The following is a 17,489-nucleotide window of genomic DNA, read 5'->3' as shown; positions in this document are numbered from 1 at the left end:
GTCGTGTGAACAGAGGCGGCGTGTCCGGGCCCTGTAGCCTGTTCCTGTGGCGGTGTGGCCGTCGGAGTGGTCTGTCCTTGGTGCACTGGGGCGACGTGGCCGTCCCACCAGATCATGCGCGTCGTGGGAGCCCCGGGACTGCCTCGGAGTGGGTGCGGCAGTGGACGTGCAAGCCACTGTGGACGGACTGCGCGCGAGGCCGAGACTCGGTCGGTGTCGAGGCTGCACCATGGTGGAGGGGTCTCGGCAGGCACAATCCCCAAGATAGCCGAGACCTTGGTGTACGGTGCCGAGGCCTCGAGTGGGCGGCTGATCGTGGGTACAGTGTTAGGACACAGTGGCCGGTAATCCCCGCCGTACCCTGTCCCAGCCGGTATGGCGCTGATCGTGGATACAGCGTTAGGACACAGTGGCCGGTAATCCCCGCCGTACCCTGTCCCAGCCGGTATGGCGCTGACGTGATCTTGGGTCGCGTCGGCCATTCTGTAGCGTTGAGCCGTCGTCCGGCTGAGATTGCGGGAGTGGTTGAAGCATTAATGGGACATGACATGTTGTCTGGAGGGCCGGTCGAGGCGAGGGGTGACAGGCTGCGGGCGACCCGGCCTCGAGCGACACGGAGGCTGGGGCCTCGCGCGAGACGGAGATCGGGTTCCTTGCCGAGGCCTCACGCGAGACGCCTCGCGTGATACGGAGAATGTACCCCTGCCGAGGCCTTCCCTGGAGAGCCTCGGAGGAGACGGAGACGGCGCCCCCTGCCGAGGCTCGGCGCCTCCTGCCGAGGCCTACCCTGGGGAGCCTCGCGCGAGGCGGAGTTTATTCCGAGACCTCCTGCTCGAGGCTCGAGGCGAGGTGGAGGAGGGCTCGGTCGTGGCAGGTGAGGGACCTACGGCTTACCTTCAAGCTTTATTTTGATGTTTACTTAGGGTACCCCGTTCTAAGGTACCCGACAGTACCCTTTTGGGGCAACCCACGTACTCTCATCCAACAAAAAAAAATGCTGACCATTTTTGCGCATAAATAAATAAATGTAGCCATTATAGTTCTACAATAAAAAAACAAACCGGATGGCCTCAAAAGTCAAATTTGCCAAACCGTGTGCATCCTTTTTGTACATATTTGTGACGCGACACCTTTAAAAAATGCAAGCCGAAAGTGTCTCGAGTGCCCACCGCAACCGTAAATTTCACAAGTGGAGAGGGCTTGCACGCAAAAGGCAGCACGCTCAGCAGTCACAGTCAGCAGCAGCAAAGCGCGTCGTGTCGTGCCAATCCAGCTTGGATACCACTCGGTAGCAACCAGGTCGCCGGCAGACGCAGCAGCAGCACCAGCCCCGCCTTTGCTGACCATGCCGGGCGGCGAACTCGCTGACGCCATCATGGGCGGCGGCGGCGTCGGCGGAGGGGGTGGAGGAGCAACGGACGTGGACCCCCGGGCCGCCCTCCTCCGTCTGGCTGCCCTCGGGGACCGCATGGCCGCCGTCCGGGGCCGTATCTCCGCCTCCATCTCGGGCGAGGCCCGGCCCCTCTCCTACGCCGACATCCAATCCGTCTCCTCCGAGATCTCCGCCGCCGCCCAACTCGTCGTCCTCAACGCCGCCGAGCTCCTCGCTTCCTCCGTCCCCTTCCCCGCCCCACCTCCTCCCTCCGCCGCTCCTTCTCCCGCAGCTCCCGTCCGAGAGATCCCCGCTGTGGCCTCCGCCTCCGCCCAAGAGCAGCAACCCCTGCTAGAGGCCGCCAAGGGCGACGGCGGCGGCTACGAGGTCGTGGAGCTCGACGCCGCCGAGCTGCTAGCGGAGCACGTCCACTTCTGCGAGATCTGCGGCAAGGGCTTCCGCCGCGACGCTAACCTCAGGATGCACATGCGCGCCCACGGCGATCGCTTCAAGACCCTCGACGCGCTCTCCCGCCCTGGCCACGGCCAGGGCCAGCCGCCCAAGCCGCCCGCTGGCGACAACGTGCGCTTCTCCTGCCCCTTCGAGGGCTGCAACAGGAACCGCGCGCACCGCCGCTTCCGCCCGCTCAAGTCGGCGGTGTGCGCGCGGAACCACTTCCGGCGCAGCCACTGCCCCAAGCTCTACGCCTGCGAGCGCTGTGGCGGCAAGAAGCGCTTCGCTGTCCTGGCCGACCTCCGCAGCCACCTCCGCCACTGCGGGGAGGAGTCACAGTGGCGCTGCTCCTGCGGCACCACCTTCTCCCGCAAGGACAAGCTCTTCGGTCATCTCGCGCTCTTTGAAGGCCACACGCCAGCAATCACTAAGCCAAACAAGGATGTGGTGACAGGACCTACAGAGTCCACCATTGATGCTATGGAGGAAGGGGGATTTGAAGAAGGCAATCATGACCGGGAGGAGGATGAGGAGGGTGGTTATGATCCAGAGTTCTTCAAGGAGTGGATGGAGGAGCTTGGAGGTGGTGCTGGTGGCTCCAACTGGCCTGGACCAGCGGCAGCCGGACAATAGCAATGCTGCGAGGGCTAATTGGGTAAGGCAGCCTTCCCGCCCTTGTTATCACTTTGAATTTTTGTATGTGAAAATTTGGTGCAACAAGCTGTGAAATGATGATAACATAGGATATGTGTGACTACTGGCAATCGCAAACTAGGAATATTTCGGTAATACTATTTCTTGCAAAAATTAAAAATAAAGGCATCCAGCTTTGAGTTTGATTTATCCTGATAATGATTGATTCATAGATTGCATATCAAAATTCTGAGATATGGTGCATATGAATATATTATGCTATGATTCAATGACTATAGAGAGACTTGATTCTCTCTGCTAGATTGCAACTGGGCCATGCAGCGCCATTCGGCAAGCCAACCAACCTAGTTGTGAATTGTGATATTATGAATTTTTCAACTTGATTGTTTAGTAAGTCATCCTCAAATGTGTAAGATTCAGGTAAGTTTGGGTATCTTCACTCTTTTATGGAAATTCTCTTAAGTTAGTTTCTTAGTTAGGATGAATATGTGAGCCTCATATTTCACAACACTAGGTAAGGAATCAAACTGGACAATTGAACTATGAGGGAAAATTGTCTTTCTTTAGTTGGTGTAATGGATATCTTTTGGCCCTTTAAATGTGATATGAATAAGATGGTTGTTTCATTCCCTTCTTTATCATCCTTTTTTGTTCTAGTTCTTGGACCACATATGCTTTGTTCATGGTTCAAGTGGTAAATAGTATAATTTGCTTTCCTTATTGTGATAGAATGTATACGGCTATTGAGTCTAGGGCTATTATCAAGAGATGAAACTTTTTGTTAAACTTTTGCCTTGAACTGGCGCGAACAACATGTAGCTTGAATTCAATGAAGGGTGCACTTATAAGTGAGTTTCATTAAGTAATATTTAGTAGGTTTTGTCATGAATCTTTCTGCTGACGACTGGAGATCTTCTTTGGGTGGACTTCAGTGGACGTCTAGTTTTTCCCTTTTTGGGCAAAGGTGGTTTTCTCACCCAGCAATACCAAGTATCGAACATCTGTTGGCTTGTTTTTGCTCTTCCGCAACGTTACCACCGGGAGCATCTATGTGCTTTTCGTCGCTTTCTTCACAAGGAAGCTAGCGTTTTTGTCGCTACCATCTTTGTTCATTTGCTCTAGATGTGTTATCATCATAATGCTTGTTAGCATAACTTATTCTACACCTTGCATTTCTCATTGTGGCTCAATGATGCATTATGTGATTACAGTTTTACTTTTCACCAGATTTTTACTCTGCTGTTATTGTATACCCTGATTCATACAATATCCAACTTTCTCATGTGGACAGAATCATTATGAATGTAGTGCTTCTGAAGAGGCTCATGTATTCGGTTAGAGCAGTATGGTCTTTTACGATTATGGGTCCCTTTTTCTTGTACCAAATGAACTTTTTTTTGTCCCTTTTAAATGGAGTATGAGTCAGATCATTGTTTCAGTCCCTCATCATATTCTTCCCCCTTTTTTGGACAGGCCCTAGGACCACATTTTATTTGTTTATGGTTTAGGTGATAATTTTTTTATCCCTGTTTCGATGGAATGTAAATGACTAATGAGTTTAGGGCATTTATTTAGAGATCAAACTTCATGTTGTTGAACTTTTGCCAAGAACTCTGACCAGTGTGAATAACATGTAGCTTGAGTTCAATGGGGTGCATTTATGAGTTTCATGAAGTCATATTTAATTTAATAGGTTTCATTCTGGAATCTTTCTGCTGACTTACTCGGGATCTCCTTTCATTTAATTTCAGTTGTCGCCTAGTTTTTTTTTCCTTTTTGGACAAGGTAGTTTTCTCACCTAACAATGCTAAGTATGGAACATCTACTAGTTTGGTTTTCGTCCTCCGCATTGTTGGAGATCTTTTCTGAATTCACTTCGGTTGTCTCAGGGGTTTTCTATTTTTTTGGACAAAGTTTTCTCACTCAGCAATACTCCCTCCATCCCAAATTAAATCAATTTCTAGAGTTATCTAAGTCAAACTATTTTAACTTTGACTAACTTATTTGGTATCATACGCTTTTCTATAAAGTTGGTCAATTCTTAAGATAGTTTGACTTAGGGACTTAGGGTGATTCTAGGAATTGATTTATTTTGGGACGGAGGTAGTACCAAATATTGAACATCTATTGGCTTGTTTTGGCTCTTCTGCAATGAATGTTACCACGCGAAGCACCTATGCTAGTATTTTGTCATATTTTGGGACGGAGGTAGTACCAAATATTGAACATCTATTGGCTTGTTTTTGCTCTTTTGCAATGAATGTTACCACCCGGAGCACCTATGCTAGTATTTTGTCGGTTTCTCTCACAAGGAAGCTAGAGTTTTGTCATTATATAATTTGTTACTTTCCTCTAGATGTGTTGTCATCATAATGCATGTTAGTATCAGTGTTTTCACCCTGTATGCCTTCATTGTCTCGACAATGGATTACATGCTTACAGTTTCTCTTTTACAATGCATGCGAGAGTAATTCGCTTGCAAGGAAAGTTATTCATGTAAATCTTTGTTAGGATGAATATGTGAGCCTATATTTCACAACACTAGGTAAGGAATCAAACTGGGCAATTTAACTAGGGAAAATTGTCTTTCTTTAGTTGGTGCACTCCTGGTTCCTTTTCACCTATTTTTAACTCTGGCGTTTATTGTATGCCTTGATTCATAACTTTGTGGACAGGATGATTATGTGTGTAGCATTTCTGAAGAGGCTCTTATATTAGGTTGGGCTATGTAAGTGGCACCTTAACATGGTATGATATTTTTACAACTATAAATTCCTTTTTGAGAAGGGCGGGCCTGGTGCAAGCGGTAGAGTACTACCGACTGTGACCGGAAGGTCCTGGGTTCGAGCCGCAGCCTCCTTGCATTTTCACATCGCAAGGGTAAGGCTTGCTGCTAATACCCTACCCCAGACCCCGCCAAAGTTTCGCTAGGCGCTGGGCGGAATCTAGGCGCTGACCCTCAGCCTGGAGCCTACTCGGGATTAATCGCGCCTAGGCGTTCCTAGGCGTTTTGGCAATATAGCCATAACTTAGTGCACCCTCTGTTGTAGACATCCTACATTTAGACAATGGGCATTCACAGCAGGCAAAATCAGATCAACTCATCCATTCACATTCACAGAATCACAGGCATTCAAATCAGGAGAGAAGCAGGGGATGCATTCAAAACAGAGGACATGGAGGAGAGGAGCAGGGGAGGGGCCTGACCTTGGTGCTGCGCTGCGCCGCTTAAGGATGAGGCTGTCGGCTGGGTGAGGAGACCGGCGGCAGCTTCCAGGCGGGGCAGCAGGTTCCAGGCGGGGCAGAGGAGGCCGGCTGGGACAAGCCTCCAGGCGGGGTCGCGGGGAGCAGGGCGACCGGCGGAGCCGGCGGGTGGAGCTTCCCTCCGGCGCGCCGTTGCAGGAGGAGAGGACGAGCGGGAGTGGCCGAGCGGCTATCTGCGACCTGGAAGGCAAGAATCGAGCGGGAGCGGACCTTTTCCCTCTTCTCCTTCCCGCGCGCATCCTTTCCCGCGCCAGACGCCATAAGCGCGCGTGCGCTTCCGCGGCGGCCAAAAATTTCGCCCGTGAGCGGGTCGTCCGCCTACGCGCCGCCTTGCGCGCCTGCGCGCCGCGGAATCGCCGCCGAGGCGCCGATTTGCGCCGCCTAGGCGCCGCTCCCGCCTAGGACTGCGACTACACCCTAGTCTACGCGGAGGGCCGTCGATTAGCGCTTAATCGCGCCTAGGCGCTCCTAGGCGAGCGCCTAGCGGAACTTTGGACCCCGCACAGTGCGGGATGCTCTCAGCACTGGGTACGCCCTTTTTTATAAATTCCTTTTTGACCGGTAATGGACATCTTTTGTCCCTTTAAATGCGATATGAATAAGATGGTTGTTTCCGTCCCTTCTTCATCATCTTATTTTGGACCACATATGCTTTGTTCATGGTTCAGGTGATAAATATTATAATTTGTCCCTATTGTGAAAGAATGTAAACGACTAATGAGTCTAGGACTATTATCAAGAGATGAAACTTTTTTGTTAAACTTTTGCCAAGAACTCTGACTAGCACGAACAACATGTAGCTTGAATTCAGTGGTGGCTGCACTTATAAGTGAGTTTCATAAAGTAATATTTAATAGGTTTTATCATGAGATCTTCTTTGGGTTGACTTCAGTTGTCTAGTTTTTCCCTTTTTGTGTAAAAGTGGTTTTCTCACCCAGCAATGCCAAGTATTGAACATCTGTTGGCTTGTTTTCACTTTTCCGCAATGTTACCACGAGGAGCATATATGTACATTCTGTTTCTTTCTTCACAAGGAAGCTAGTGTTTTTGTTATTACCATCTTTTTTTCTTTTCCTCTAGATGCGTTATCTTCATAATGCTTGTTAGCATAACTTATTGTAGACCTTGCGTTCTCATTGTGGCTCAACGATGCATTACGTGATTACAGTTTTACTTTTAACCAGATTTTTAGTCTGGCCGTTAATCCATTATTGCATGCCCAGATTCGTACAATATCCAACTTTCTCATGTGGACAGAATCATTATGTATGTGGTGCTTCTGAAGAGGCTCACGTATTAGGTTATGTCAGTATGGTCTTTTATGATTATGGGTCCCTTTTTCTTATACCACAATGATTTTTTTTGCACCTTTAAATGCAGTATGAATTAGATCGTTGTTTCAGTCCCTTCATCATCTTCTTCCCCCTTTTTTTGACAAGTCCTGGATCACATTTGATCTGTTTATGGTTAGGTGATTATTTTGTTATCCCTGTTTCAATGGATTGTAAATGACTAATCAGTTTAGGGCGTTTATTTAGAGATGAAACTTCATGTTGTTTAACTTTTGCCAAGAACTCTGATTGGTGTGAAACTGTGAATAACATGTAGCTTGAGTTCAATGGGTGCATTTATGAGTTCCATAAAGTCATATTTAATAGGTTTTATCGTGGAATCTTTCTACTGACTTACTCAGGATCTCCTTTCATTTAATTTCAGTTGTCACCTAGTTTCCCCTTTTTGGACAAGGTAGTTTTCTCACCTAGCAATGCTAAGTATTGAACATCTACTGGTTTGGTTTTTGTTCTCCCGCATTGTCGGAGATCTTTTTTTAATTAACTTCAGTTGTCTTAGGGGTTTTCTATTTTTTTGGACAATGTTGTTTTCTTGTTCAGCAATACCAAATATTGAACATCTATGGGTTGTTTTTGCTCCTGCAATGAATGAAACCACCCGGTGCACCTATGCTAGTATTTTGCCAGTTTCTCTCACAGGGAAGCTATAGTTTTGTCATTGTATAATTTGTTCCTTTCCTCTAGATGTGTTGTCATCATAATGCATGTTATTGTCAATGTTTTCACCCTGTATCCTCCATTGCGTCTCGACAATGGATTACATGCTTACATTTTTACTCTTTTACAATGCATGTGAGAGTAATTCGCTTGTAATGAAAGTTATTCATGTAAATCTTTTTTTCCCTCTTCTTTTTCGAAAATAGCTGGCAGGACTTCTGGCAGGCAAATATATTAGGCCCTGTTTGGACCCCTCCAGTTTTTAAGAATCTGGTTTTTAAAAACTGGGTGGGATCCAAACAGGCTAGTTTTTGTCTAGTTTCTTGTGTCAGTTTTTGCCAGATTCTTAAAAACCAAGAAGCTGTTGATTCCCAGCTTTTGCCAGTTTTTGTGACCCTGTGAGCAATAAATGAAGCCAGATTCTTAAAAACCGGAGGATCCAAACACCCCCACCAGTTTTTGCTCAAAATACAGATTTTAGAAACTAGAGACAAAAACTGGTTTTTAAGAATCTAAAACTCATCCAAACAGGCCCTTAATAGAGGAGAGAAAAGTGCCAAAGTGTACAAACGAAAAAAGGCGTAACTACAACAAAGGCCCAAATGAGGATTGTTTTCCCTCATGGAAATGTAAAGGATTCATGTATGTCTAAGGAGATTGTGTGTTCGATTTAAAATGGATAAGAATGTGAGTTAAAATCCTTTGTGCTTGTTTAGCATATGAATGTACTAAATTCATTTTGTGGATAATTTTTTTTAAATATAATCATGTTTTATATATATTCTGACTATGAAACCCATTGTCCTGTAGATGGTTTGACAAGAGACATCAGCTTACATCAAGTGACCAGGAGGATCAATGAAGACTGAAAGGTGATAGTAAAGAAAAGAGGTGCTTTGGGAGTCTTAATTTGTAGGATTTCTCTTTACCATTGTGTTTGTGCGTTCGTTCTAACCAGTAACTTGTATGGTATGGTGCGTTTGTTGTTCAGTTGCTGTTCACCGGGCCTCTCCCTTGCCATTCTCGGTTGCTTTCATGCTATCCTGTGAATGTGTGATCTATCTGTTACCTGTTAATGGTAGTACAGTGGAGAAATGAGTTATGCTATGTAAGCGTTCTCCTTCGTTGTGTGGTCATGGAGTTACCAGTTACGGAGGAAGGATAACTTGCAGGAAAATGGTGACACTAGTTTCCTGTTCGCTGCCATGTTTGATGCAAAGTATTTTGGGGAGTTTTAGAAAAATACTATGGTTTTATGAAATAATTTGGTTTTAGAGTGCCATGAAGTGTTTGGATGCAACAAACTATGGTTTTGAAATTCATAGTACTGCTAAAATTGTAGTCTTCTCTTTAGTTCTATGAACTCCGTGACTCTTTTCTAAACCTTGGTTTTGCATGTCTATAGGTTTTAAAACTGCAGTTTCTTCCTATTACAACATCCACATGAAAATAGGTTTGATTGGTTGCCCGTATAAAGCTATACATAATAGCTTATACAAGACAAGTGTATGCAATTAGCTGGTATTTGGTTCGTCTGTATAGCATCTATGCATTGTTAAGTCTATGATTGGTTGTCTGCATAAGTTTTTTTTGTTTGTCTGCATAAGTTTTTTTTTGAAAGTCAATTGTCTGGATAAGTGGTTATCCACAAGCGGCACGGGCGCACGTGCAGCAGCAACTTAGGACATGTTTGGCTGCACATATTCATCTTAATTCATGCACGCTGCAGTGAATTATGATAGAAATTAGTTGAATTAGTTGTTTTTCGATCACTTAAATATATATAGATTGAGATAGATAAGCGTAGCCAAGTGAATATGACCTTACGGGAGCCGCCGCCGCCGTCTCACGTAGGTAGCCTCACATCGATATATACCGGTGAAGTGAAGCAACAAGGGTGAACGTCATCTGTAATCTGATTACTAGAAAAAGTTTGTAGGTGCACCCAAACAAGAAAATTAGAATGAAATCGTATTCATCACCATTCTACTTGGAATTAGAATTAGAATTCAATCACTAGAATCAGATTCATTTCGTATGATCCATCCAAGCAAGCCCTAAGCGCGAATGCAAATTGGAGCAGAGGGTAGGCAACATTATTGGAAGTTTTGAACAAGTATCGGTCTCCTGTCGGAAGGACGGAACTGTGACACAAATTTCAACCGGTTAGACAGGAATCGCTGGCAGTGACATGACGTCCAACGATCAGACAGGAATCGCTGATCAGCTACTGGCGGTGACACGATGTCCACTGATTAAAGACAAGCAATGACGTCCAACGATCATCAGCTTTAATACCAGCCGAACAGCGTCAGCCGCAGAGACGGGAGAGGGGGGGTGTTCTGGTCTTGCCACCCGGCAATGCCGTTCAGATCCTCTAGTACATATTTCTAATTCAGTTATTTAGTCTGGCAGTTAATATATGTGCTCAGGGCGAGTGCCACTTTAACTGGCTCATGGAACACCTTTCCGATGTGGAAGAGAGAGAAGATGGAAGAGACTATCTCTTATCTCAACACCTATCTCGCTCAGAAAACGAGGTAGTTTATGAGCTCGCTCATAAAGAACGAGAGAGGGAAGAGAAGATGTGGAATAAAAAATTATTTACATATGAGGTTTACGTAATGATGTGACAATGCCATAGCACGTATAAACTAGGTACTGTCTCATACCGCTGAGGACGTCCTTAGAGTCATTTACCCTCTCCTAATTCAGTTCAAACGCCATCTGCATTTGAGCCTAGTAATAAATAGCCCATTTAGAGCATCTCCAAGAATACCATATTTTGTCTTCCAATAACATGTTGTTTTTTAACTCTAAAAAGATATTGGGAGGAAAAAATAAGATCATCTCCAACAGTTTCTAATAATCTAACCCTAAAATAAAAATACAATTTTGCATCAGAAATCCTATACTATTTTTAAATTATTCTAACCACTTTTATAATTGTTTCTCTCCTGTACATTTGCATCAAAAATCCTTTACTACTTTTTATTCTTTCCCGCCCTTCCACTTTTAGATTGACCACTCCATACGCTCGTTTAGATCGGCAGGAGGGGATACGTGCAACTTCCGGTCCACGCATCTTTACGTGCAACGGAGGTTTTTTCTTAAGTGCTAAAAAATTAGGAGGTGAGATTAAGAGTTACTGGAGATGATTTTTCTCTATCTTGCCAAAAACCCTTGAGAGAGTATTTTAGATACTATTGGAGATGCTCCTGTTCGATGGCTCCACCAGCTTCCTTTCACGACATTGAATAGGAAGCGTCGCTCACTCGACGGCCGGCCATATGGTCTGTGAGACCGTGACTGTTCATCTTCTATTTTGCTTCACCCCATTGGCGTTCTAGTGGACTGCCAACAGCTCAACGAGACATCACTGCGGCCAAATGGACACCGTTCCTGTGCACTATCGCCTAAACGGTCGTTTAGCCCGTTTAAACACCGTGTAAACGCTACACGGTGGTCCGCCGTTTTCGTTTAATCACCCGTTTATCCCGTTTAATTGCCCGTTTACCCCGTTTAATGAGACGTTTTTACCGAATAATGGCTAAACGGTAGGTGATCGACTGTTTACCATTTAGCGTTTAGAAAAACACGGACTACACTTCAGCCAAATGGACACCGTTCCTGTGCACTACAGTCATGCCCCTCCCCCCTTTATTCAATTTCTGAGTCCGCCCCTGAGCTGAGTAGATCGACTATCAGTCGTATTGCTCCATTCCAACTCCGGTGCGATTTTGCTCGCGCGAGCAGAGCATTGGTATACGTCGGAGCTCGCGAGCGGGCATGGCGACGCCGGCGAAGCCTCACCTTGTGTTCTTCCCGTTCCCGGCGCAGGGCCACGTCACCCCGGCATTCCAGCTCGCCACGCTCCTCCACCGGTGCCACGGCTTCGACGTCACCTTCGTCCACACCGAGCACAACCGCCGGCGCCTCCTGCGGGCGCGCGGGCCGGACGCGCTGGCGGGAGCCCCCGGATTCCGCTTCGCCGCCGTCCCTGACGGCCTGCCCGCGTCAGACGAGGACGCGGCGCAGGACATGCCCGCCCTGCACTTCTCCCTCTCGACGGCGGTCCCGCACTTCAAGAAGCTCGTACTGTCTCAGCTACTCCCCAGCCCCGCGGCGAGCTGCTGCTGCCTCATCTCTGACGTCGACCACATCCTGCGTGCGGCCGAGGACATCGGCCTGCCCTGCGTCAACTTCTGGATCACGAGCGCCAGCTCGTTCATGGCTTTCCAGCAGTGCCAGCAGCTCGTTGCCAAGGGCCTTGTTCCTCTCAAAGGTAACCTGGCTAGTAGTACTCGCTTCATTGCTTGGACAAAATCACAAAACTAACAGTTGCTGTACGCACGCAGATGCTGAGCAACTGAGGAATGGATACTTGGACAACACGGCCATCGACTGGGTGCCGGGGTTGCCGGCGTCCATGCTCCTGAGGGACTTCCCGAGCTTCATCCGCACCACGGACCCGGACGACGCGGGGCTCGCCATCACCCTGCGCACAATGGAGTGCCACCGCACCGTCCCGTCCGCCGTCATATTCCACACCTTGGAGGAGATGGAGAGCCACGTCATGAGCGCGTTGTCGGCCATCCTGCCGCCTGTCTACGCCATCGGGCCACTACCGCTGCTCCTCTCCGGCGCCGGCGCCGGTGATCCGGCCATCGACGCGTCGTCGGGCTCCAGCACCAGCAGCCTTTCCAAGGAGAACCTCGCTTGCCTGGACTGGCTTGACGGCAAGCGGCCCAACTCGGTGGTGTTCGCGAGCTTCGGGAGCTTGGTGAAGCTGACCCACCAACAGTTGGTAGAGCTTGCGTGGGGGCTGGCCAACAGCGGCTACGAGTTCCTGTGGGTGATCAGGAGCGACCAGCAGCAGCTGATGGTGAACGGCGGAGCCGCCGCCGCCGTCCTGCCGCCGGAGTTCTTGGCGGAGACGGAGGGGAGATCCTGCGTGACGAGCTGGTGCCCGCAGGAGGCGGTGCTCCGGCACGAGGCGGTCGGCGCGTTCCTGACGCACTGCGGGTGGAACTCGATGCTGGAGAGCGTCTGCGCCGGGGTGCCCATGCTGTGCTGGCCGTTCGTGGGCGACCAGCAGCCTAACAGCAGGCTCGAGTGCACGGAGTGGCGCGTCGGCGTGGAGCTCGGCGAGGACCCCGGGCGGGAGGAGCTGGAGACGGCGATACGCCAGGTGATGGGAGGGGAGCGAGGGGAGGAGCTGAGGAGGTCGGCGGCGGAGTGGAAGGACAAGGCCGCTCTCGCGGCACGACCAGGTGGCTCCTCGTGGGTAAATCTGGAGAAGTTAGCTAAGGGCAATCCCAACGGTGTATTGATGATGGTTTTTATCCTCATTAAATGACTTGTTACGTAGGCAAAACGCTGATATGACAACGTAATTAATGAAGAAAGAGAGCAAAAATCCTAGAAATGGTTTTCTCGTGAAGAAATCAGGTCTTCTCTTGACCCAATGCACCAAGAAAACATAAAATCGCCATTGGGAAGAAACCACCGGTTTCTAGGGGGCTCGTGCCGCATTCCCATTGGAGGAAGAAGATAGAGTTGGAAGAGAGAAAGAGAAAATAATTATTACTCATAGAAACCATAGGTTGGAAAGCAGTACTTTTTTAAGTACGATATCCTATGTTATAGAAACTACTAATTTGTTTCGTTGGAACTGTCCTAACGACGTGCTTGCTCCTCTCACGACGCACAAGCATTGAATTCGTTGTGCTCATGTTCTGGTTCAGTTGTTCTTGTTAGTGTCGGTTGGTTAAGGTGTGTGTCATGAAAAAGTTATGTTAAGTTATGAGCTGTGAAAAATTTATTGTGAAGTATGTGCCGTAGAAAAACTATAAGATACAGTTCTCTTAAAACAATTATAAAACCTATCCCCTCTCTATCTCGCTTCAAACAGAAACAGCTATCTATATTCATCTATTTCAAAAAGTAGAAAGCCAAAAATCAAAAGCAATATCTGAGTTGCTTCTAAAACTACACTACACGAAAGTAGCTACTTCTAATAAAGCAGCTCCAAGTTTGACCTGTTTAGTTGCCTTCCTTTCTTTCTTTCTTTCTTTCTTTTTTGAGTAGCGGAAGCATATTCAAAAGCAACTAAACGCATCCTTAAACTGGAGAACAGCCCGCATATAGCAGAAACCCATCGTCAGCATAAATGGATTGAAGTCAGCCCACCAATGTAAGGCCTTCTCTCGGAGCAATAAAATGTACACAATCACAACTGTTGTCACAGCAGCCAGCAGGAGCTGAAACAACGATAAATAACCACACGCCGATTTGGCGATCTGCACGGGCACGGCCGGCTTGAAGTAACTACGTACAGCTAGAAACAACACCAGATCTGACGGCTTACCCGACCTCTAACTGCTGATCATTGTGGGTAGTGATCCGTACAGTAATCCTGGTCGCTCAGATCGTATCCGTAACTGCTGATCAACGCACAACGCTGTTCCAGGGCGTGGCACTACTCAAGTGCATGCACTGATGACCCTTCTTTTTTTTTTTTTTTTGAAGAAAACTGATGACCCTTCTTTTAACCGAAAAGAAGAAACAAGTTCGAGTAATCGACACGCATAACTAAAATCATCACCAAAATACTGATCCATCCGTCCGGAGCATATGAACAACGTAATCTCCTTCCAAGTTCCAACTCCTGCTACATCAATCTGCACTGCTGTAATATATGCCTACTTTCAATTTCTCTCTTATTCTGGAAGCAAGCAAGCATCGTCGACCTCGCGATGGAGCATCTATGGCCCTCCCTGGCCTGTCTAGGTTCTACGTAGACGACTTCTAGTAGTGGTTATGGAGCACCGGCGCGAGGTTGGGCTTGTAGAGTCTCCTCCTCCTGAAGAGATCCCCGAACTTGCGCAGGATCGACCGCCTCTGCTTGATCTTGTGCTGCTTCATGCCGTGCTCCGTGGCGTCGTCGCCGTACTGGCCCGCCACGTCCAGGTGGTCAAACTCGTAGCCGTAGTCGTCCATGGCCGCCGCGGCCGCCGCCGCCGACTTGAGCTCCGCGATGTTGCTCAGCGACGCGAACATCCGGTCCTTCCGGCCGCCGGGGACCAGCCTCCCAGAGTCCAGGAACGCCGCGCTCAGCTTACCCTGCGCGTCTTCGCGCCTCCACTTCTCCACCAGCGGGATCTCCCGCTCTTTCCTTGCCGCCGCGAGCTGGCCCTGGAGCTCCTCGGCGCGCTCCCTGGCGGCGGCATCGCTGGCCCTGAGTCCCTCGTTCTCCAGCCGCAGTGCCTCCAGGGCGCGCTCTTTCTCCGCGACGGCCTCCTGCAGGCCGGCGTTGTCGGCTCCCGCGGCCTCGAGCGCCTCGGCGGCCACGTTAGCCTCCTCGACCGCCTGCTCCAGCGCGCGGCGCAGCGCGGCGTTGTCGTCGCCGAGCGCGTCGATCTCGGCGGCGCTCTCCCTCCGCGAAACGGCGGCCTCCTCCTCGGCGCCACGCGCGCGCGCCAGCAGCGCCTTCTCCCTGGCGCGCCACCCGGCCGCGGCGTCCTTCCAGTCGGCGGTGAGCGCGTCGACGCGCTCCGTGGCGCACCACAGCTCCGCCTCGGCGCCCTGGAGCAGGCCCCGGAGCCGGTCGCGCTCGGCGTGGGCCGCCTCCAGCTCGGCCTGCGCGTCGGAGAGCCACGCCTTGACCTGCTTCGCCTCCATGGTGACCGCGGACAGCGCCGCGGTGAGCTCGTCCACCGCCTTCCGGCTCCGCTCCTCGGCCTGAGCGGACGCGCGGAGCCTGGACCGAAGACCGTTGATCTCCTCGTCCACGCCGCCGAACATGAGGTCCATGACGCTCCACTGCTGTGTCTGCGCCTGCGGCGCGGCCGGCTCGGCGGTGGCGCCGCCCTGCTGCTGCTGCCGTAGGGCGGTGATCTCGAGCCTGGCCTCCTCGAGCGCGATCTTGGCCTGCTCCAGCTCCTTGGTCTGCTGGACCAGCGACTCCAGCATCTTCATCTCCCGCTGCTTGGCCGACGCCGCCTCCCGCTCCAGTAGCCGCATCACACGCTCCTCATTCGCGGCGCCGCCGTCGCTCACCCGCGGCGACTCCTCCATCTGCGCCGCCGTCGTCGGCCGGACGCCCTCCTCCGGCTGCGCCAGCACCACCACCACCTCCTGCTCCGTGACGCTGCCGTCAGCGTCGCCACCGGCCTGACCTTGCTGCTGCGATCGATGAGTCCGTCACGTTGAGACGTTTACTACAGCTGCTGCTACCACCATGCATTCCGTTCGCGTCTAATAGTAACAGTGGACAGAGAGAGGTAGTAGGCACATCACCTGGGACTGGGAGACGACGAGTGGCGAGTACGTGGAGGTGGTGGACCTGCTGCGCTCGTGCCGAGGCTTCATCTGCCTGGGAGAGGCCGGGAGACAGAGGCGGAGGCGGAGTAGTGGTCCACGGCCCGGAGCCCCAGGACCTGGATCTGCACGGCGCGCGAGAACTCGTCAAGAATTCAGTTCAGAGCGGGATCGGAATGCTCTGTCTCCGGGGGATATATAGACAGTGGGTGGCAACTGACAATGGCATGAGAGGTTATACAAACAGATTAGAACCTGGAAATCAAATCATAGAAGAATTGAGGTGTGCAGTGCAGCTCGGCAGGGGGGTTTGGAGCAGGTGAGATTGAGAAAGAGACGCAGGCTTGACCTCCAACACGTCGCGTTGCGCACGTACTTTGCGTGTGATCCCAGGCCCACCGTCCCGTCGGGTTGTTGTTGTTCTTTTGATTATCTACTGATGACTACTGGTGGTATGCGCGCGTGATCCAATGGCGATGGGCTGCTAGTATCCCATCGATAGGTGCCCGTAGATGTTTCTGCCTCTCGTCACTCGGGGATCCGTTTACTACGGTGCTGCTGTAATAAACAGGATGGACACTTGCAAAAAAAGAAAAGGGATGGACAGGTTGCTCGACGCCAAATATCTCCTTGTCGAGAGCCTCAACGCGATGCCGTCTACAAGCGAGAGCCGCCAATAACACCGTATCGCCTTCCTTGATCAGGCTGTTTGTTCTAGGCGAAGGCGGTGCAGCGGCGGCGACGCGGTCAGTAGATACATTATTTGGGCGCGGACGTCGCCCCCGGCCACCGATGTGTCGGCTCGGTACTGGCGTGACAGCGCCGGATGCTGAAATAACAAGAGGGAAAATGTGGATAGGTTTTTGTCACGGTTTGCTTTTGTTTTAGTATAACATCGCCAAGAAAAGGGACGATTAGGTCACCACAGCTAGCTAGCACCAATCCTTGGCTCTCAAACCTGCCTGTTGGCTTGTTACGCGCTGAAAACTCAGGAAACTGTCGCCTTAATTAGCTCGCATGCCAGTTTTTTTTATTTATTATTAGCCAATCAACACCAAATCCGTCTACTAGTACTACTAGATATCTAGTGTGAATCCAGTTTCAAAAAAAAAAAGATATCTAGTGCGAAGCTAGAGCATGGAGAGCGGTTATCCAGGGTTGCTGGTTCCATGTGTCTGACGAGAGAAGAAGGGCGATCATTCAAAGAGAGCGCCGAGCAGGCGCGGCGGCGTCAGCGAAAAGCGACGTGGAGCGGCGGCAGTTGCGTTCGCGTCATCCCACTGGAGTGGATGGCCGCGGACCACTCGACGTGCTCGCTCGCATCACCCTTCACCTGCTAGACGAGACACGATAAACTTGTTGCTCGCACAGACGCCGTCGTCGGATCCGATGGCAGGTGGTCGGCGTACGTCCAT

The 17,489-nt window shown here is 50.0% G+C and overlaps 3 protein-coding genes across 3 annotated transcripts; 2 read left to right on the top strand and 1 right to left on the bottom strand.

The window, feature by feature from the left end:
* Positions 1-1,195: 1,195 nt before the first annotated feature.
* Positions 1,196-8,956, top strand: LOC136467204 (protein SENSITIVE TO PROTON RHIZOTOXICITY 1-like). Its single transcript, XM_066465804.1, has 2 exons — positions 1,196-2,480; positions 8,563-8,956. Exon 1 carries the CDS (start codon positions 1,346-1,348, stop codon positions 2,456-2,458), a length of 1,113 nt encoding a protein of 370 aa, XP_066321901.1. The 5' UTR covers positions 1,196-1,345; the 3' UTR covers positions 2,459-2,480; positions 8,563-8,956.
* A 2,585-nt stretch (positions 8,957-11,541) lies between these two features.
* On the top strand, positions 11,542-13,111 carry LOC136465767 (7-deoxyloganetin glucosyltransferase-like). Its single transcript, XM_066464375.1, has 2 exons — positions 11,542-12,037; positions 12,111-13,111. Exons 1-2 carry the CDS (start codon positions 11,542-11,544, stop codon positions 13,109-13,111), a joined length of 1,497 nt encoding a protein of 498 aa, XP_066320472.1.
* A 1,278-nt stretch (positions 13,112-14,389) lies between these two features.
* LOC136467203 (uncharacterized) lies at positions 14,390-16,322 on the bottom strand. Its single transcript, XM_066465802.1, has 2 exons — positions 16,054-16,322; positions 14,390-15,939 (listed from the first exon to the last, which is right to left on the bottom strand). Exons 1-2 carry the CDS (start codon positions 16,123-16,125, stop codon positions 14,563-14,565), a joined length of 1,449 nt encoding a protein of 482 aa, XP_066321899.1. The 5' UTR covers positions 16,126-16,322; the 3' UTR covers positions 14,390-14,562.
* Positions 16,323-17,489: the final 1,167 nt, after the last annotated feature.

The sequence above is a fragment of the Miscanthus floridulus genome, chromosome 7 (genome assembly GCF_019320115.1).
Source record: "Miscanthus floridulus cultivar M001 chromosome 7, ASM1932011v1, whole genome shotgun sequence".
NCBI classification, from domain to species: domain Eukaryota; kingdom Viridiplantae; phylum Streptophyta; class Magnoliopsida; order Poales; family Poaceae; genus Miscanthus; species Miscanthus floridulus.
This window is presented reverse-complemented; position numbering and strand designations above follow the sequence as displayed.

Bases quoted from the DNA above. Each gene is read 5' to 3' on its own strand.
- LOC136467204 (XM_066465804.1), top strand. From the start codon at position 1,346: ATGCCGGGCGGCGAACTCGCTGACGCCATCATGGGCGGCGGCGGCGTC.
- LOC136465767 (XM_066464375.1), top strand. From the start codon at position 11,542: ATGGCGACGCCGGCGAAGCCTCACCTTGTGTTCTTCCCGTTCCCGGCG. The intron at 12,038-12,110 runs GTAACCTGGCTA...GTACGCACGCAG, and splicing joins GGGCCTTGTTCCTCTCAAAG to ATGCTGAGCAACTGAGGAAT.
- LOC136467203 (XM_066465802.1), bottom strand. From the start codon at position 16,125: ATGAAGCCTCGGCACGAGCGCAGCAGGTCCACCACCTCCACGTACTCG. The intron at 15,940-16,053 runs GTGATGTGCCTA...CATCGATCGCAG, and splicing joins TCGTCGTCTCCCAGTCCCAG to CAGCAAGGTCAGGCCGGTGG.